This window comes from Mastigoproctus giganteus, chromosome 14 (genome assembly GCF_048544385.1).
Source record: "Mastigoproctus giganteus isolate SK-2022 chromosome 14, ASM4854438v1, whole genome shotgun sequence".
NCBI lineage: Eukaryota > Metazoa > Arthropoda > Arachnida > Uropygi > Thelyphonidae > Mastigoproctus > Mastigoproctus giganteus.
The window spans coordinates 102,798,111-102,820,347 of NC_143588.1; the positions used below are offsets into that span (position 1 = coordinate 102,798,111).

The 22,237-nt window shown below is 35.1% G+C and overlaps 1 protein-coding gene across 2 annotated transcripts in view; it reads right to left on the reverse strand.

Annotated features, from left to right (window-relative positions):
* LOC150075458 (recombining binding protein suppressor of hairless-like) overlaps window positions 1-22,237 on the reverse strand; it is a 156,016-nt gene that overhangs the window by 11,380 nt on the left and 122,399 nt on the right. For both annotated transcript variants that reach the window (XM_090388917.1, XM_090388916.1), the window contains exons 5-10: window positions 20,473-20,496; window positions 17,395-17,490; window positions 16,237-16,402; window positions 6,542-6,716; window positions 4,651-4,788; window positions 2,799-2,911 (exon numbers count right to left, since the gene is read on the reverse strand). In XM_090388917.1, coding sequence (XP_090245043.1) covers window positions 2,799-2,911; window positions 4,651-4,788; window positions 6,542-6,716; window positions 16,237-16,402; window positions 17,395-17,490; window positions 20,473-20,496 — 712 coding nt within the window. The remainder of the gene's footprint in view (window positions 1-2,798; window positions 2,912-4,650; window positions 4,789-6,541; window positions 6,717-16,236; window positions 16,403-17,394; window positions 17,491-20,472; window positions 20,497-22,237) is intronic.

Below are 22,237 nucleotides of genomic sequence, written 5' to 3' on the forward strand. Positions count from 1 at the left end.
ACTGGCATAAAACTGATATATAAAGTTGACACAATAAATTTTCACTTAGAATTCCAGAACAGAACAATACATCAACATGTATTGCACTGATATATAAGTAGAAAATTATGCAACATAACAGGTAAAAAAAAATATATATGTAGTAGTAGTAGTGGCAAGTGATGGAAGAAAGCAAGTGTATGAGCTTATGCAGCATCAGCCAAAAAAAAAAAAAAAAACCACACCATTCCCTCCAAATGCCTGTCCAGTTCCTCGTTAAATTTATTTAACCTATCAACTTCCACAACGACAGACGGAAGTTTGTTCCAGCAATTAACCACCCGCTAGCTAAAGGCAAATTTCCACACATCTATTCTACATCTGTCTTTTCTTAATTTGAATTTATGCCCCCTTAGGGTCATAATCTGAACAAGTGGAAGGACCCTGAACACAATGTGGTCAGACCCTGAACACAATGATTGAATCACTATTTTTTGGAGTGTGTGTGTGTGTGTGTGTGTGTGTGTGTGTGTGTGTGTGTGTGTGTGTGTGTGTGTGTGTGTGTGTGTGTGTGTGTGTGTGTGTGTGTGTCAGGAATGAATTCAAACAATGCCACTGACACTAGTAAAACAAATCAGCATTGTTTCATTTTTTACTTTGAATTCATTTTGATTTTCAGTGACTGAAGAGTTTTTCACTGAAGACAGTTTTTGTTTCTTTTATTTCTGGACCATAGTGAATCATTCACATTTCATTAGTAGTTATAATTTTGTCAAGAATTGCTTTTCTGGTAATAAGTAAGCCATGTGCCAGAAATATGAACATTCAAAATTTCACAGTGGCAGATCTCCCATGATTAAATTGTCGCAGTGGTTCTCCAATTTTTTTTTTTTTTTGAATAGTTTATCTGTCTTAGTAAGTGTCAGTGTTGACTTACAGGTGATGCAAGGTAAGATTTACTGGTGAACAGCAGTTGAGCCATTATTTATTTATTTCAAAAATAGATTTATTTTTAAAATTTCAAATAAATAAGTTGCACCATATTTCTGCAGGACTCTGTGCTGCTGTGCTTCGATGAACAAGTACTGGCATTTGCTTGTAAATTGTATTTTTTTAGTTTCCCAGTCTTCTCTAATTTGTTTATTTTAATTACTCTGTCACAGGTAGTTAGTACCTCTCCGGTATCACTTGTTGAATTTAACAACAATCTTCATAAGTATTCAATTTAGACATTTTCAGTTAATCGTACCAAGTTTATTTCACATCTTGATTCAAATATGGTTATTACTGATAACCAAAGTAGTAAATATGCCATTTTTCCACTTTTGTAATACCTTCCATAAATTTTCTTAGAAGTAAAAAATTTAAACTGGCTAATAACAATAACTAGCAGTCCCAAATTTCTTGCAACAAATCTTGAATCTGAGAAAAATCTCATAGGGCCTTGGATTCCCCTTGAGCCTTGTTAAGGTCACCAATACAATTAAGGTGTTTAGATGGTGCCACTTTTTTGTGCAATATGTTGCATACCATTTTACTGGGAAATGCTGAGTGGCACGGAGTTGCGTGTCTTGCCCACTCCAAATGGGAATCTTCTTGTAACTTTAAAGTTCTGTGAAATTTATTTCTGCATAATAACTTTCAATTTTGTATATGAGTTAATTTACATAAGTTTTTATAAATTATTACTGGGTTTACATTTATGAATGCCTGAATCAAAGCACTGTGGAGCAGTTCTTGATATTGTTGTAACCAACATTTATTTTGAATAATTAGTTAATTAAGCTGTACATCAAGCTGTGGTATATGAACTGTCTTTGCTAGAAATCTTAATGTCAGTGCTAATCTGGCTCTGCTACACATGACCTCTCTCTCTTAATTGCATCTTGCTTGCTTATTTTGGCTCTATCATATCCAGTAAGAGCTCAAAATCAATCGATGACTTTCTCGTAAATAGACCTATCTATAGAGATATACGTTAACATGGGCAAAATAGTGTGGGCCATGGCAGCAGTCTTACCATAACAATGGCTCTTCTTGTAAATTTCTTAAATAATAGACATTCATAATAGATAAATCATACTACATGTAACAGGTCACTTTCATTACATTGCATTAAAAAAGTGTCACTCATTCAAAAATTTCATTTTCTTCTCTGGCATCCAGCAATTGTGACAAACACAGCACATATTCCAGCATCTGTTTCCACTGATGATATTTTTGGACTACACTGAATAGACTTATCACCATGTAAACATGAAATGACATTCATCATGCATAAAGCAACATTTGTCTCCTGCAGCTCACAATGTTGCATGCATTATTTACTGTGGCAATACAAAACAAAACAAAACAAAAATATTTTTAAGTTCTCTGTGGATTTTCGCTCCCAGCCCTTTTGTACACTGCTTCTAATTCACTGATGCTGTCAAATGGTGACCACAAGTGTCTTGCTATTAATTATATTTGAGTTTGGGCTGGGAAAATGCCTCTTTGTAAGCACACTATGGCCATCAATACATTTATCCATAGACCCATTACGAAAACCTTTAATTTCTTATGGGATGTTTTCCTCCCTCCCCCCCAAACCAATCCCTGCTACTAATCTATTGATACCACTAAATGATTAGCAATCAGATTTTTGCTACTAATCAAGAAACATTTCTCTAAGTGCACAATATGGCACTACAACTAGCTGTACAGTGCCAATACATAAAAAAAAAAAAATGTTTATAATACCTTATAAATGTTGTTAATAATGCAAAACTATTTTAATATTTTAACAATGTTACTTACACGTACAAAGAAATAATACATACCAATCTAGGAAGAGCCATGCCAGTAACGGAACATACTAGTTTTATGGTAGATCCATAATGTATATAGCCATCTCTCACTGTAAACTCTTCTGATTCTGATTCATTCTCATCCACTAAAACCATTAAAAGATAAAAATGTATATATAAAAACATAAACCAGCTAACATGAATTAATTTATAACACTTTTTAATCTATTTTAACCTATGGAGCTGAGAGCTAGGTAAGAAATAAAAGGATCTGATCAAAATTCTCTTTCAAAATGATTCTAGTTTTTGAATTTGAGAAATGTGACTTTTAAACCCTTTGCCCATCACTTTGCATATAATGGTGCTGCTTTTAAAGCTGTTGTATTTTGAAATCTAGGAATAAAATTAAATCCCCTATGTATCTTTCCCCACCAATATTCTCAAAACAAATATACAGCATTTCCTGTTTTCATTTCAATTTACTAAAGTTGTGAGAGGCCAACTATTATTAGTATTAAAATAGTGTAATGATGCAGGAAGTGAACTTATTCAGCAGCTGGAAAAAAAAAAAAAAAAAACACTCATTATTCCCATAATCAAAAAATCCCTACTCAATTCTTTTAGTTTCATAAACTTTCTGCATCAGCCACTCTTGCAGGCAACTTCTTAAGATAAAGTCTACTGTTACTTCCTTAAGGTTTTATATTTGTGTCTTTTGGTTCTTATATCACTCACCAGTGAGAATATTCCTCCCTCATTTCATTTTACTAATCCCCTGCAGGGCCATACACACATATATATAACCCAATAAAATTCCCTCCCCCTAATGTGTCTAACCACTAAGCTCTGCAGACTGCATATTCTAAGCCACTCCTCATAGGAATAATGTTTAATGTTCTTCACCAAAGGCATTTTATACTATGGCTCTCTGTACCAATCATGTATATTTTTCTGAAAAATTGTTCTCTGAGGAGAGTGGTATATAATGTAAAGGCAAAGTTAAAAAATACAAGCAGCACAAGAAATTACAAGCAAAATTTCTCAGATTATAAATTTAATATAAGATTATTTTCAATTCAACAAAAAGTTAAAAATTCATTTTTTTATAATAAAAAAACATTGTTTAAAAAAAAAAAAAAAACATTCCTTTCAGGGTGTGACTTATGGAAGAGTAAGAAAAATAAGTGTAACAGATGAAAGCTATGGCATCTTAAAAAAAAAAAAATTAATTGTTGTGGCAACTAATATCCAATCAGATAAATGAAGAAAATGTAAGATAGTACAGGCAAGTAAAAAGATGGGAGAAGAAAGAGATATAAATAAAAAGATATCCCTAAAAGCAAATATGAATGATAATAGGCATGCTAATAGGATTGATGGTGACAAGCAAGCAGCAGAGGAAAGAGAGAAAGCTTACTCTGGCTAAGGCTAAAGACAGAATTGTCTGTCCTGACTATGTCTTCCATTCAATCCACATACCATTGTAGTGATCTGGTACATCAACTGGGTATAACAGGTTTGAATGTTGATTGTTTTGAATTTGATCTTGATGATAATTATACAATAAATATTATTTATAAATAATGTTTATAAATAATATTTATTGTATTAATGAAAAGTAGTTTTCATTAAAAATATAAAAAACAATTTTAATATTTTAAAACATATCTTATGAATGGTTTTTATATATTAGATCACCCTTGGGGGATAGGTTAACATAATGCCTGGGCTGGTTGTTAAAAACATAACTGCATGTATGTTTACATTAAAAGTGGTATTACCTCAATAAATACTATAAAAAAATAAAAACACTTCTAAAAAGATAATGAAAAATGTAATAATTCACACATAAGTGCTATTCACTTCAAAATCTGTAGAAACTTACAAAGATGTATTGTGAATGATCCCCACTGTGTAGAGCTTGCATGAAAGTTGCCATTTTCTACATGAAGATACCTTGTGCTCACTGTTTGACTTCTTAAGCGATTAAATAATGCTACCTTTGTTCCAGATGCAATACACACTAAAAGAAATAAGATTTTTGTTAAAATTATAAGTTTGTTAAAATTATAAGTAAAACAAAATTCTTAATCAACAACTTTTCTTTTTAATTATATAAGAATTTTCTTTTCTCAATTTACTTCATTATAATTTGTCCATGCAAAAAAAAGGGGAGGTCGAACACTTAATATTTAATTCTGCAAGTACATCAAAGATTTTGTCATCAAATACACTCATTAATATATTTTTCAAAATGACTTTTCTTCAATTCATCTTAAGTGCAAGAGAGAAAGAGAGAGAATTACATGGCCAAATAATGAGCTGTAACAATGACAACTTAAGGAAAATCATAAACAAGTTAGGTAATGTACATAGTGTGTTACATTTCAAGCACATTCAGTTTTTCAAAATTTAATTGAATTTTTCTTTTTCTTGATTAACAATAGTGAAAAGTAAATAACCAATTGTTCTATGCTGCACATACCTCACAATTTAATATTTACTCAACATTTTGTAATACTTTACTTATTTTCTCCTGGATTTTTAATAAAAACTGAAATGCAACACTTTTATTTTACAGATCTGTGATTCAATAAAATAAATAAATACAGGAACATATATCTCACAGTATAAAGCCAACATTTTTGTGATGTACTTTACTTATTTCCTATTTATTCAATAAATGATTAATTATTAGTCTTAAATTTTATACAAGGTTCAATCAGAAAATACTGCTTCTTAAAAGTTTACTTCGTGTAATTTACAAAATATACATTTGAAAATTATAACATATGAAGTCATAACATTGATTAAAATAGTTACTTCTCAACATTCCTACCTTTCAAAAAAATTTTCTTCTGGTGTTAAACAACAGCACATATTCTAACTATGTAAAAGTCTCTCTCTCTCACTCCCTGATGTTTAGCCACTACTGCACAGCATCCTTCAGTATGCTGACATCTATATAATGACGACCCCTATAATTCTTTCTTCATAGGCCCAAAATATGCAATTTACAGACTGGTGGAGACAAGTCCAAACTATAAGAAAGTGACACATCATAGTTTATCCAAATTTTACAATGACCTCAGCAGCACGGCACTGTCATGACGGAGCAACATCTCAGATGTTTCTCTTATGGGTTAAATCTGCTGAAAATCATTACAAAAATGAATGATTTTCATTTTTGTAACTGAATGTGTGTGTTACAAAAAATGAATGATTTTCGTTTTTGTAACACACACAGCATCTGAAGCCTTGCATAACTCTGGAGGATGGACAACTAATTAATGTATTTTTTCCAGAGTCAAATGTTGCTCACTTCACAATAACTTACTTTGACTGTTTATGTTATATTTATTGAATCTCATCTTTGGTAACTAAGAATTTTATCACTGTCTGTTGCTTTATGTGCAAATCACATTCTACTACTTTCTAACCTACTGCTGAATGTTCAGTAATACATTAAAATAAGTACCACTGCATGATAATGACTAAGAGAAAAAAAAAAGGGGCACATTACTTTCTGAATGATCCTCATACTATATCCAAAACTAAAATTCATGCTCCTGAAAAACAATGATATTTTTCCATGTTTTATTATTTTCTAAAAAAGTCTACTGTACAAATCTATAAAACTTTATTTTCCATTAACATGATGAAAACTTTGCATGTCTTATGAAAATTTCATCAGTGCTATTGAATATGTATTCAATAGCACTGATGAAATATTATTCAAAATATTATTCATAAATATTATTCAAAATAATACTCACAATCAGCATTTTTTAATGACTGCTTCTTTTTTGAGGGCTTCGATATCACTTTAATTCTTTTGCTGTGGAATAAACCAAGATCCTCTCCACTGCCATAAAACATTTTCAAAGATAACATAAAATGTTTTCTTTTATCAGAATCACTGATGAATAATGTCTTGGCAGCACAATAGTTCTACAAGATAAGAAATATATATATATATATATATGTTAATAACAAATAAAATATGAAGTCATAACATTGATTAATTTCCAAGACCTCGGAAGTAAGTTTAAACAGCAAAATTTAAAAACCATACTACAGCTGATATGGAAATTTCTCTTAGTTATATATGTAAGTTAATGCCTCTATACTTTTGGTGCCAAAAACAGATAGAGAACTGCAAAAAGGAATGAATGGAGGAAGAAATGTTAGTTCAATGAGTGATGTTTTATGATGAAAGGCAGTGACATATATTCAAGAGCTTAAGTCATGGTGCAGTGTAATTTTATTTATTTTTTATACAACTTTCTGAATTTTATATTTATCTTTTGTAACTCTTCCCCCCCCCCCAAATCTCAGGGTTTTGGTACAGCTGAACTACCTGCACCTAAAGATGGCACACTACTGTGAAACAGAATTAACTAGCTGCCACATATTAGATTATATCAGATTTGGAAGTAGAATTATAGATGCCAATTCAAAAGGAGTAAATTGCTTCTTTTGAACTGGCATCCATAACCAAAAGGCATATGGCAAAACTGAATATTTCTGCTAACTGATCTAATTAATGAAAATTTATTTTGGTTGTTGTTGTTGTTTGTTATTTGGTTTTTAGGAGCATTAGCAACTAAGGCCATATTGCTCCGGGGATATGTGGTGGTCATTCCCTGACCTTTCCGCAACCTCCATATTTGGTTGTCACAGGCTCGAACCCCGGTCTAATCAAGAAGCGTGTGCTACGCACTGCTGCTCCTGCCCACCTGGCTACGGAGGTGCCAATTTATTTTGGTATTCAACCAGTGAAATGTGCTGGTACTAGGATATAATTTACAGTGTTAACAAAGACTTTCCATGGAATCACTTGGACTACTACTACAGATTCAAAAACAAATTACATGAATTAAAAAAAACATCATAGCTCTGCATGATATAAAAATTCTTACAAAAAAAAAAAAAAAGTTTAGCTGGAATAAACTTTTTAACAGCTTAAGAACTGTTGAAATATGGAATACTGATATATAAATATTAATGTCTTTAAGTCATTAATAACTACTGTTTTGATTTCAGTTCAAAACACATTTTGCTAAAACATTTTATGCAAAAGTAACTAAGGGATAATTTCTTTACACTAACATCAAGAAAAACCAACAGGAATCAGAATATTGGTACAGGTAGTTCCTGCTTTACGAGTTCCCAAGTTTACAAGTTTTGTTTTTCAAGCAACAACAAATTCGAAAATATAAACATTACTTGCAAAAAATGAATGTTAAACATTCATAAATTCTGCATTTCAAACCATGCTTGTAGCTATACAATAAAGTGCACCCCGCTTTATGATATTAATCCGTATTGTGAAAATATCGTAATGTGAACCCAATAACACATTGTTTTTTGGTTATTTATTCCAAGACCTCGGAAGTTGAATTTTTCGCTCTATAACTAAGCTATTTATCTCTATAAAAGGTAATTTTTATAATGTAAATTGTATTAGTTACCAATTCAAATCATTAAAACACACTACATTTTCATCGTTATCATATGTTCCATTATAAGAATCAATTTTGAACGCCTTTGTGATATTTTTCTAAAACACATTTCTGGAGGTCACTACCATAAAACAATAAAAACAATTTGCACTTTCTGGTTTATTGGGCTTTTTTGTCAGTGCAATCAATTATAAACGAGTAGTAAACTCGATCTTGCATTTGCTATAGTACCGATAGCTGGAATTGTGTGGGTTTTTATGTTATTATGATGAAATGTGTTTCTCCTTCACTGCAATCTTCAATCATATGAAAAACATAAATAAATTTTCAGAATATTCTCTTCATTCCTTTTCTTTGTAAACTTGTTACTCCGCACATATCATGTTAGTTGTAATCTCACTTGTGCATATCATGTTAGTTAGTTACAATTTGTGCATGCCATTAAAAAATGTTTATGCATGCTATTGTGAAATTTATAAAGAAAAGAGAAGATTTTGAAAACAAATGCCTCTTGAAGCATTTCTGAAGACGACAACTCCTTGTGCTTCCAACAATGTGTGCCGAGCAAACAGTGAGTGATCAACGAGTGTGCATTTAGTCGATGACGAAGAATAAATATTCTTTAACATTTGTAAGTCATAAATAATTTTTTAAAATTATAATTTACTTGATTTTACAGGCTATGTTTTAATTTCTTGGGATAAATCAATCATTTTTTAAGCATAAACTAATTAGTTAACTAATTTCATTGTTGAGAACGCAACACCTGTTTTCAACATTATGTCTATAGGAAATAAATTCTCGCTTTACGAGAGTGTGCTAAGAACAAATTAACTCGTAAAGTCAGGAATTACCTGTATTTACATGTGGACTGAATATAGCTAACATATAGTGAAACTGATTCCTTTCTTATATGACCTTTAGTATTAGTACTGGTACATGTAATATGATGCAAGGGAGCAAAGCTTATAGAAGACTTAGACAAATATATAATGTATTTAGGATAGAGAAGGTAGAAGGGATGGTGGGGTCATCCTTCTTATCAAAAGCAGCCTGAGCATGACAAAAGCTTTCCCAGATTCAGATATTTTGCATGCTAGTACAGAATCTGTATGGTGTGAAATTTTTTTTTTTTTTATGTAAACCCCAACACGAGAGGTTTTAGAACCTATAGTACTTAGTACCGTGCTAGGGTTGGAGGTTGAAAAGACGAAAGAAGATATTTGTTGATATTGGACTTTAACTTCTGTAGATTGTAATTTTCAGGAAATACGCATGAAGGAAATTTGTTCCAGAAAATGGCAGTTGAATGAATAAATGAAGAAGATAAAAAGTTGGTTCTGTGAGTTTGAAGTTGGTCAGTAAATGGATGTTGGCTGGTGGCTGCACATGTTCGGACTGTTTCGAAAGAAAGAGTGGGAATAATGGAAGCCAATTCAGAAGAACATTGCCCATGGAAATATCTGTAGAAGAGGCATGCAGCAGAAACAGTATGTCTATGAGACAGCGAGCGGAGAGACTCTGTTAGAGATGAATCATCAATTAACCTAACTGCCCTCTCTTCTGAATGGAATCGAGAAGCCTGAGCGCAGTTTTGGGGGCACCACCCCAGATGTGGGAACAACATTCCATGGTAGGGCGGATTTGCGATTTATACAGAGTGACCAGCTGTTTGGAAGAAAAGTAACGCAGAGAGTGAAAGAGAAAACGAAGTTTTTTAGATACAGAGGAAGCAATATTTGTAATGTGCTTGTGCCAAGAGAGATTAGAAGTAAGGGTAATCCCCAAAAGAGAAATATCATTTTGCCTAGAAATTGGAGTGTTACTAAAGATAAGCATAGGAGCAGAAGAATCCTTTTTGTGAGATATAAGACAAGACTGAGTTTTAGAAGGGTTGAAATCAACTAAGTTGTCTTTGCCCCACTGGAGAATTACCTGAAGATCCACATTTAAGGAATTGGTAGCAGATTTTCAAGAAGTTGAAGCTGATTGAGCAGGGCAAGGTTTCTCGAAATGGAAAGTGGAATGCAATGTGCTATCATCGGCAAAACTATGGATAGGATTTCCAGTCAATGGAAGAAGGTCATTAATATACAAGAGGAAAAGAGTGGGGGAAAGAACTGAACCTTGGGGGACACTTGCATTAGTGGAGAAGTTAGAAGACAGAGAGCCATCTACCATCACCCTCAGTGAGCGATCAGAGAGAAAACTGGATAACCAATTACAAAAAACAGTTGGCAAACCGTAAGATGGAAGTTTGTTTAGAAGACCTTTATGCCAAACACGACTGAAAGCCTTTGAGATGTCAAGAGCAACTACTTGTGTTTCACCGAACCTTTCCATTGAGTTAGTCCATAAATGGGTAACATAAGCCAGAATATCACCAGTGGATCGAAACTGACAGAATCTATACTGGTGATCATTGATCAGACAGAAGGTTTCTAGGTAGTTTAAGTTAATTGATTTCTCTATTACTTTAGAAAAAGTAGAAGTAATTGCAATGGGACGATAATTGGATGGGAGGGATTTGTCACCCTTTTTAGGAACTGGCTGGATATGAGCAAATTTCCGAGCAGAAGGAAAAACACCTTTGGAATAAGAAAGTGAAAAAAGGCGGCAAAGAATAGGAGTAAGTTCAGGAGCACAGGTTTTGAGAACAAGTGGAGAAATACCATCAGGACCTGGAGCTTTCTTAGCATCAAGATTCGTCAAAATCCTTCTGACATCCTTTTGATGGAAGACCACAGGTGGCATTCAATGGAGCATGTTGGGAATGGTGGGAGGCGTTTTACCAAGATCATTAATACATGAGTTTGAAGAAAAATGGGATGATAGCAAGTCAGCTTTATCCTTGGCTGGAATGACAACAGAACCATCTGGTTTGGACAGAGGTGGGAGCAGAGATGGGCAAAAGTTGCAGCCAATAGCTTTGGAAAGAGACCAGAATGCTCGACTACCATTAGGGCAAGAAGCAAGTTTTCTACTCTTAGCCTGTCCAAACTCTAGTTTGGACTGATTAATAACTGCTTTACAATTGTTGCGAACTTTGGTGTAGGCAGAAAATGACTGCAGAATTAGAAACAAGCCAATTACGATATGCAACGTTCATCTCTTGAACATCCTTAGCACATTTATTGGAAAACCAAGGTTTAGATAAGGGATGATTTTAAAGTGGAGTGTGGGATAAAGGATTCCATTCCTGCAAGAATAATTTCACTGACACGATCTGAGCAAACGTTGACATCAGAAGTTTTGAAGCAGTAATCCGACCAAGGAAAAGAAGAAAAGAAATCTCGCAGTTCATCCCATTTTTTGCATTCTTGTAATGCCAAACAACACGAGGTTGGGAATAGCCACAAGATAAAGGCTCCAACGGAGAAGAGACAATCACCAAGTTGTGATCTGAAGTGCCTAAAGGACCTCTCACTTCGACTGTGTACTTAGAAGGGTTGTTTGTGAGAAAAAGATCAAGTGTGTTGGCTGTATGATTAGGATTGTCCGGTATTCTTGTAGGTAAATGAATAATCTGTGCAAGGTCATTAGTAATTGAAAAAGCCTCAGCATCTCGACCAGCTGGGTTGGTGTGACTAGAAAACGAAAGCCAGCTGGAGTTGTGAACATTAAAATCACCAAGGAAAATTACCTCACTGTTAGGAAAGTTGGACTGGAGAAAGTTAAGTTGCAAAGAGAAGAAGTCAAAGAGCTACAAGTGATTAGTGGAGTTGGGAGAACGGTAGAGACAACAGATGAATTTGACACAATGAGGTAGAGAGATTTTAAGCCAGAGAAGATCAAAGAGAGGAGATTCCAAATTACCAAGTCTTTGACAGGGAATATCAGAGCGGACACATGCACAAGTACCACCTTTGAGGTGAAAGTAATCATACAGCAAATAATTTGGGCATCTGAGATGAGCAGTAGTTGAATCAACCGATAACTGAGATTCTGTCAGAAAAAGTACATGGGGTTTGGCAGACTGTTGATAGTTGGAAGCAAATGTTTAATGAGAGTGGGAGTAATCTACAGGGCAGGTGATTGTAAAGACTATGATGAGAGCCTCTACATGCAAATGGAATGGGCACATGCAAGCCAATGTCTTATTTTGGGTGATTTTAATTTGCCTCTAATTGATTGGAGCAAATGGGAGGGAAACTCCACATGGGGAACAAAATTTTTAAATAAACTAGATGAGTGCTATTTGTATCAACATGTCAGGGAAAGTACTAGGAAAAACAATACTCTAGACCTCATCATCACCCATGATATAACAGGGCTGACAGTACAGGAACCAGAAGCAGGAAGTGATCATGGAGTTCTACAGTGGACGATGAAGAGAGAAGTAGCAGTAGTTAAAGGTAAAAGAATGAGTTATAACTTCAGGAAAGGAAATTACGACGTCTTAAGGTGCTACATGGCCTCTATTAACTGGGTAGATATCTCACAGAGAGCGAATACAATTTAACTATGGTATACCTTTAAAGCATTAATCACAGAAGCCTTGAATGTGTATATACCATTAAAAAAATACTCCACGAGGAGGATTCCAAGTTGGATGAATAATGAAGTTGCCAGATTACTTGAGCAGAAAAAGACAGCATGGAAAAGTTACAGAGCAATAAAAAGTACAGAAGCCTATAACAGCTACAAATTGATCTGTAATAGTGCCACAGAAAAGGTTACACTGGCAAAGGCAGATTATGAGAAATAGCTGGCAAAAAGAGCAAAGAGGGGGGATAAGGAATTCTTCACATATATAAATGCGAAGAAGAGGACAAACCAGATCGGACCCTTATGTAATGGACCTGGGATAGTATTAGATACCCCAGCTGAAGTTGCAGATGAACTCAACAGTTACTTTGCATCGATATTTATAGAAGAAAAACCCTTTACGTCAATGAGAAATTATGGGAGTGAAGTTGAAAAAAATGTAATTAATGTTGTTGAAATTTCACATGTTGATTTAATGAGAAAACTTTCGTGCCCACAGCCCAGTAAGGCTCCTGGGGTTGATGGCATATACCCTATAATCTTAAGGGAGGCGGCAAGTGAGTGCATTGAACCACTGAGGCTAATTATGCGAGCATCACTGGACTCGGGAGTGATCCTGTTGGATTGGAAAAGTGCCAATGTGTCTCCAATACATAAGGGCGGTTCTAAGAGTGAAGTGGAAAATTACCAGCTGATTAGTCTAACTTCAGTAGTATGGAAAATCATGGAGACAATGATCAAAGTTGGAATTCAGAATCATTTAGATAGAAATGGAATTCTGAAGGATACTCAGCATGGTTTTGTAAAGGGAAAATCATGTTTAACTAATCTGGTTAGCTATTTTGACAGGGTCACTGAAGAGCTGGACTTTGGAAATAATTTCGGCATTGTTTATTTCAATTTTAGCCCCACATGAGCGGTTACTTCATAAGCTGGAACAGGTTGGAATCACAGGGAAAATCCTTAGATGGATAGCTGGATGGCTTCAGAGCAGGAGGCAGAAGGTTGTGATAAATGGTTATGCCTCAGATTGGGTTGATTTAAGAAGTGGGGTTCCCCAATGATCAGTATTAGGACCACTGTTGTTTTTGATTTTCATAAATGACATCGATGAAGGGATAGAGGGCGTGATGTCTAAATTTGCAGATGATGTAAAGATTGGTAGAGCAGTTAATGATCGCCGCCAAGCAGAGCTTCTTCAGAATGACCTAAATAGACTTAAGGGATGGTCAGAAAAATGGCAGCTATGCTTTAATTCAGCAAAGTGTAAGGTATTGCACCTGGTGAACAGTAACCCCAAAATAACTTATACACTTGGCAGAGTTGAACTAAAAGCAGTAGTGGAGGAAAGGGACTTGGGTGTTATGATACGGTCAGACTTTCAGTTCTCTGAGCATTGTAGACAGGTTACAAGGAAGGCTCATGGTGTCCTATCGATGATGTATCGAACAATTGCTAGTAGAGATAAGGATGTCATAATCCCATTGTATAAGGCTATTGTTAGACCACACTTGGAATACTGTGTTCAGGTATGGAGACCACACCCAAAGAAAGACTGTGCTTCTTGAAAGGGTCCAGAGACGGGCAACTCACCTGGTGAGATCGGCAAAAGAGCGTCCATATGTGGAAAGACTTCGAATATGTGGGTTGCAGAGCTTGGAAACTAGACACCTTAGAGGAGATGTGATTGAGGTGTTTAAGGCTCTGAGAGGCATAAGCAAAATGAATGAGAATGAAATTTTCACGGTTATAAATGATTCTAGAACCAATAAATGATTAACTAGGGGCCATAATTTCAAGTTATGGGGAAGATGTTTAGACTGGATTGCAGGAAGTTTTATTTTAGCCAGCAAGTTATAAATTACTGGAATAAGTTGCCTACATCGGTGGTAGAGGCTGACAGGTTGGGGAAATTCAAAGGTCAGCTGGATAATTAATTACCTATGGGAGGAGGGAAACACTTAGGTTGTCCATTTCCTTTTCTCTTATTTTAGAAAAAAAATTTTTTTTTGTTGTTCTTCTTATTATTATTATTTTATTTTATTTATTTTTTTTGTTATTATTATTGTTATTTATTTTTTTATTACTTATTATTATTATTTTTTTTTTTGGTTGGTGCAGCATGAGCTATAGGCTTCCTTGCACCATGTGGCCATTGCTAATACTAAAGACCAGAAAAAGGGGGGGGGGGGGTTTAAGCCACTTCATTTACCTATTCCCTTCAATAATTTGTCCAAACTTTCCTGAAATTTATTCAAACTACCCAATTCCACAATAATAGGTGAATATTTATTCCATCAATCCATTATTCATTGGGCAAATGCGAATTTTCACATTTATTCTGCAACTTTTTCAGTTTAAATTTGTCTCCTTGTGCATGTTGCATCACGTGAGAAAGAGTAAAGATGTCATCAGCATTTAATTCTTAACCCTTTTAAAGCTTTATACACTTCAATTAGATCATAATGCAGGTGCCTAGTTTCTAGATACTGCAATTTACAGAATCCCTGTCTTTTTGGTAAGAACATGCTTTTGTGTCCTTGGCTAATCTGTTCTTAGTTTCTGCACAATTTTCAACAGATGTTCTTTGTAAAATGAGGTTCCCAAGCCTTTATGCAATATTCACAATGTGACCTAACCACTGCCTTATACAATAGGGTAATTACCTTTTGGTCTCTGTTAAAAAAATTAGTGTATTTAAATGACAGAAAACATGAGTAGTTCTAGTTTGTTTGCACCTGTTCACCTGTTTGCACTGCTCAAAGAAATTTGTTAGACTGTACAATTACCCCTAGATTTTTTCATGCTCTACTACTTTGATTTTGGTACCACCCAGATAAATTATTCCCTATATATTTGTGGGTATTTAATGAAATTTATCTCTTACCAAGAACAATTTTGCTTCTGCAAATTGCAGCACTTGGAAATCAGGCACCTCTGAGGAGATTTGATTGAGGTGTTAAGGTTTGACTGGATTGAGTAAGCTAAACGCTGTTGGCATCCTTGTTCTTGCTGAAACGACACACATGGGATCATAAATTTAAATTTAGGAAGGATGGTTGCAGGATAGATGTGCAGAAATTTACCTTCAGTCAACGATAGTTGATTTTTAGAATAACCTTTCATCTGGTGTTGTGGAAGCGGTAGTTTGAATAATTTTAAGGAAGAATTAGAGGGTATGGAGTGATGTACAATTTTTTTTTTTTTTGATATTGCTGTATAAGTTTGCTTTCTTGCATAATTTGCCTTTGGATATTTAATGAAAATTGTGTTTTATATATATTTAGTGATTTGTGAATATATAAATATGTTATTAGCAGAAAATTATTTATGCCACATATGATGGGACAGTTCATAAGTTATAAAAATGCTACTTTAATTTATTAGACTGTTTCTATAAAGAACAGAAAGGAAGGTCTTGATCTATATTTTAAATTTAATGTATGAAAATTTATGTTTCTATCAAAGGGATATAAAAGAATTATATTTTAAATCTTTTAGTCTATTTCTGTACTTACCTTTCCATTAAAATCTAGTTGCTGCATATCTTGATCAGAGTTTCCAATGCCAATAAACGCACACAGCTGAGCACCCTGTTCTGTTTCTCCTTCCCTTATCATTACCTCCTGTTTCTTTTTCCATCCATCCCCAAGAAGATAAAGACAAGGTGGAGGACAAAAAAACCTAATGATAAAAGTTATTTTAGTATGGTTAAGCAATATTACAGGAAAAAAAATTTGCTTTAAAATATTCTCAGAATTCTCACTGTTATAAAATATTCTTATTTGAAATTCCAGAGGTTTCAATTATATTTCAAATAAGAATTATTCTAAAACATTTAAAATGCTTTACACTATTCTCTAATAATATTAAAATTTCAATAAGCTAATTTTAATTTCATTCCACCAGTCTACAGTATGAATGGTTTAAAATGAATATGACAGCTACATAATCACCTAAAACTTGTAGCTAATATCACTTTGATCAGTTAAGGATAAAAAATATCAAGAATATCACAGCTTTACCTTATAATGTCAGAAAGAGTGCTACCATTATTTTGTAAAGGTTTGACTAGCTGATATAGGAAGAAAAAATTATATCCCAAAGTGCACAAGCAAAGGAAACAAATAAGCAGGAGTAGAATCAATTCACATAATACTGCACTGCATTGAAACAGAACATGGTTTTTGCATTTTCATACGAAAGTACACATAACTTTCTGAAACAACCTTGTCCCCTTTGTAACACATGCTTTGGAATTTGTAAATACATCACTGTCAGCCACTTATTTGGACCTCTTCAAACAAGTGGCAGATAGCAATATATTGTGTAGACTAGGTAGACAATTATTTTGGTTACTTTTTTTTGGATCCCTTCCTTAGACACATTTCTGATGATATTTCAGTATCAAGGGGAACAATTACAGGAATTTTTCAGTTAGCCTCAATGAGCAAGTTAAGTAAAACTTGACTAACCCAAAATATTAAAGTTCTTAACTTGAGAAAAATGCATGTGAGTTGATAAGGCTTTCTCAAGTTGTGTAAACAAATTGCCAAGTTATGCTCAGACTTCTGGTACTAACACAGATATATTCATAACATATTCATAACTGCAGTGCATCTAATCAAGTATCAAATAACAGAAGTTAATTTAAAAAATAACACAGTTTAACTTACCTTTTTTCATTTCCATATGACTTCTGTGCAACTTTAGCATGAAGTATTATAAGGATCATGTCTCCTCTTTCTCTCAAATATTTCTTCATAGATTCCCTAGAAACATTTAAACATTCTGTAAATGCAGTGAACACCGAGCATGCATTTTGTGCTATATTATAACTTATCTGAATTCAAGCCAGCTCTAAACCTGAGACACAGGTTTAGACCACTATTCTTTAACCTTTAAAAATATGTGAATTACTTTTAGGTAATGTGCTTCAATGCACATGACAAATTAAATTATATTGCATGATCATTTACTCATCAAATTTTTTAATATGAATGTTAGTAGAATTTGATAAGGAATAAATTTAACATACGTTACTTAAATTACCAACAAATTAGCATCTCTGGTGACAGAATGTGTGTCACTTGCATAGCTGCCAACTTCTGAATTTCAAAAAAAAAAAAAAACTGGAGATCAGATAACTGTTAAGCAGAAGGAAAACATTTTTTGTCCAAAACAGGAGCTAAATTTTATTGAAAATCAACTTCTAAAGCATTTTAGGAATATGCATTCCCTCTACAACATCCTTATTCTCAATTTAATCCCCCCCCCCCTCTCTTTCTCTTTTGTCTATAATAACTGTTTTTTGTTGTGTTTGCATCTTACTTGGCTTAGTCATTCTGTCGGCATATCCTTAATTTATGCGTTTTAATTTCAATATATTCTGGTAAAATGAAGTTGGTAATGCACAGCAGTCACTGATGTTTGTCTTACCATATTTTTGAACTTTCTTCCTTTATTCTTTTCCTTATTATAATATTAATTCAAGTTTATTTTTCAATTCAATGTATATATGTATGTGCATACATATGTATGAATTTATGTGTGTATACACACACCGACTGCACTAGACTACTTCCTCATTTTTCTCTTTTTATTTCCACTTTCTTGTTATTCCATTCAACATGTTGTTGTTATTTGGTTTTTAGGAGCATTAGCAACTAAGGCCATATTGCTCCGTGAATATGCGGTGGTCATTCCTGACCTTTCCGCATCCTCCGTATTTGGTGGTGACGGGCTCGAACCCCGGTCTAATCAAGAAGCGTGTGGTGCTATGCACTGCTGCTCCTTCCCACCTGGCTACGGAGGTGCCCATTCAACATGTATTTATATATATATATTCAGACACCCTTCCAGGAACACCTTTTACTATGCCAGAAGCCCTCCATGCATACTAATGCAAACCTTGTTAGTATGCCTGTGTGTAGCAAACTGAGCTCTATGTTAGAAGCTAGTGTGGGCTGTGGATTAGATGTTGTTAATTTTTAGGAGCATAGAAACTTGGACCATACTGCTCCATTGTATATTACGTCTGCAGAAATGTGTGCTTATAGGTCGATTTGCATGTTGTACAGGCTAAAAAACTGAGAATAACTCATGGGGCCCTACTCCCTCTGCCTGAGATCAGCTTACTACAGCCCTGATTGAAGAGACCTTTATAAATTCCTCAAGTTCTTGATGGAATTTAAACATAGACAAGTGGAAAAACCACTATACCATCAGAGGACTGCAGATTAGAACTTGCAGACTTTCAACATGGAATGGTGGTTGGATGATACATCAGTAACCTTTCTGTGCACAACTGCAACTCATCTGAACCTTGCAAAATCCACCATGGCAGATGTTATTCAGATGAAAGATTGTGGCCGATAACTCAACAAAAAAAAAAAAAAAAAAGAAGAAAGAAAATGGGGGGAGGGGGGAAACCAGTCTGATGTTTGATGAACCACAAAAACAATATTTTGAGCTTCATCATTTCATCTGCAAAAGCATCATGGAGCAGGTCCAAGAAGCCACAGGAACATTCATCTGTACATCAACCATCCAATAGGGACTTGCATATGCTTGTTTTCGATGGCAGAGTAGCTGCACACAAGTCCAATATCATAATCACCTATGATAAATTGCATTTGTAGTGGTGCTGTTTCCAATGTTCATGGAGTGACAAATCTCTCTCTCTCTCTCTACAAATGTTTTGTTCTCCTCTCTCTCTCTCTCTCTCTCTCTCTCTCTCTCTCTACAAATGTTTTGTTCTCCTCTCTCTCTCTCTCTCTCTCTCTACAAATGTTTTGTTCTCCTCTCTCTCTCTCTACAAATGTTTTGTTCTCCTCTCTCTCTCTCTACAAATGTTGTGTTCTCCTCTCTCTCTCTCTCTCTCTCTCTCTCTCTCTCTCTCTCTCTCTCTCTACACAATGTTTTGCTCTCGTCAATATGTGTAGGTGTGGAGATGCCCAGAGAGTGATTTTTCATCAGGGTGTACCACCTTGACCATGAAGTTTGGTGGAGACAGTCCGTCGGTACTGCCTGAGAAACCACGGAAGTCCATGATTTGGATGTTCTGGACAATTATAGGCTACCTACACTGTGGCAGTAATAAGGAAACAGGCTAGTAGTACTGCCACAATGTAGACAGCAGTACTATAGAAAAGATTCATGTCAGTATCAGCATGACAAAGCTGATATTGTTTGCAGGATTGGTTTATGTACAGTAATGCCAAAAAAGTTGGATTGACTAGCTTGGAACCTCAACTTGAACACCAATGAACTTGTGGGACGAACTGGAGCACCACATTAGGCTGAAACCAAAACAGCTCTCTTCCAAAATGGTAGCTGCTTTGCAAGAAATTTGGAGCAAATTCCAGCTAACACCTACCAGAAGTTAGTAAAATATATATATATATATATATATATATCCATAAGGGATGAGGCTGTAGCACAAGCCAAAGGGCCCTACAACGTAATAAGTTTCTGAGTTAAGTCCTTTCTGCAACTTCTTGACCTGTGTGTACCCAAATACTTTTCATGATACAGTGTATATTATATAAACATATCTTTGTCACTTGTTTTTTAAAATGTACTATTCATTCTTTATTATTCGTTCAAATTTAAAAAAAAAAATTTTATTGTGATTTTCAAAGTATAAAAACTATAAAAATAAAATTTAAACTTAACTGTAAATCAACTTCCTGTAAATTAAATACCTTCAACTGAAGATATTTTATTTATAAGAAACTATGCTTAATACATACCTCGTTAACCTTTGATCTTTAAGCCTGAAAATAAATCACAAAAATTTTATACTTGAGTATTTTAATAACATCGGTGAAAGAATGAACAGTTATTTTAGCATACAGAAATAACTATATATTAAAAAAAAATAATTATAACAAAATCCATATAGTAATATACACTGGTGTGCAAAACTTAAGGACCAACACTATTTCTAAAGGTTACAACCACAAAATCAAACGAAACAGCTTGCGGCAATTTGCATAACTGTGGCCATTCAGTAGAAAGCTGGTGCACATGCAAAAATTTGAATTGCGATGAGAGGGCTGACATAAACAGATAAAAGCAGCAGTTCAGCAGTTATGGGCAAATTGCTGAATGGTGAGCACGATTGTTACAGATGTTCGATTGGTTTCATACAGTGCTACCGACAACGAAATGGCCAGTAGACAACATCTGAATGACTTTACCCGGGGGTTGAATAATTGGGAAACTCAAGGTAGGTCGAAGTGTGAGGAGTGTGGCTGCAGAGTTTGGTACTGCCCATATCATCATCTCGCATGCATGGTTGGCCTTCAGAACAACAGGTACAACTGTTCGAAGGACCAGTGGTGGTCGTCCGCGAAAAACAACGCCAATGATGACCACTATATACTCCTACAGGCCAAGAGGGACCGACACCAGACAGCAGGATCCATTGCAAACCAGCTGCACGGGATGCAGGATATCGTGGTTTACTGTGGCCAGGCGACTCCACAAAGGTGGACTGTTTGCCCGACGGCCAGTACGCTGTGTCCCTTTAACATCTACCCATCTGAGACACCGTTTACAGTGGTGCATCGAACACAAGGACTGGACAGCAGCGCAATGGGGTAAGGTACTCTTTACTGATGACAGTAGATTCAGTCTCAGCAGCGATTCTGGATGTCAGCTAATCTGGCGAGAGGTTGGCACACGGTATCACCCTGCAAACATCACTGAAACAGATCGATATGGCGGTCGAGGTATTCTCGTCTGGGGAGGCGTTATCTTGGATGGACGTACATAACTCCAGATACTGGAAGGCAGTACTGTAACCGGTGCACGCTACTGTACTGAGGTAATCCTTCCCCATGTGCGCATGTTCCGAGGTGCCATTGGCCCTGAGTTCATGTTTATGGATGATAACGCCACAGCCTATCGCACTGTAGCTGTTGATATGCATTTGGAAAGTGAGGACATTGTTTGTATGGATTGGCCTGCCCGTTTCCCCCAATCTAAATTTCATCGAACACACATGAGATGCTCTGGAGAGACACCTATCGGCACATCCACACCCACCAGAAAATGTTCACCAGCTGAAGATGGCGCTGACAGAGGAATGGACGATGTTACTGCAAGAACTTATCAATAACATTGTTCTAAATATGGACAGGCAGTGCAAAGCCTGCATCGACAACAGGGGTGGCCATATCTCCTACTGAGGACCACCTCTTCCCTTTCTTCCATCTTTGGCAGTGATGCATCTATATCATGGCAGCCAGTGCTATGTTGCCATTTTTGAATACAGTGCCTCTGTACCGTTTTGTTTCCGTTGTTGTTTCCTTCATCATTTCTGTACCTCACGAGGTTTCATTGGTATGCTTTTCCCATATCCAGACCACTCCTATGATAAGCTACAGGTGAAAACCTGACTGATCCTTAAGTTTTGCACACCAGTGTATATTCATTAACAATACATATACAAAAATATTCATTAACAATACATATACAAAAATATTCATTAACAATACTAGAGATAATAAG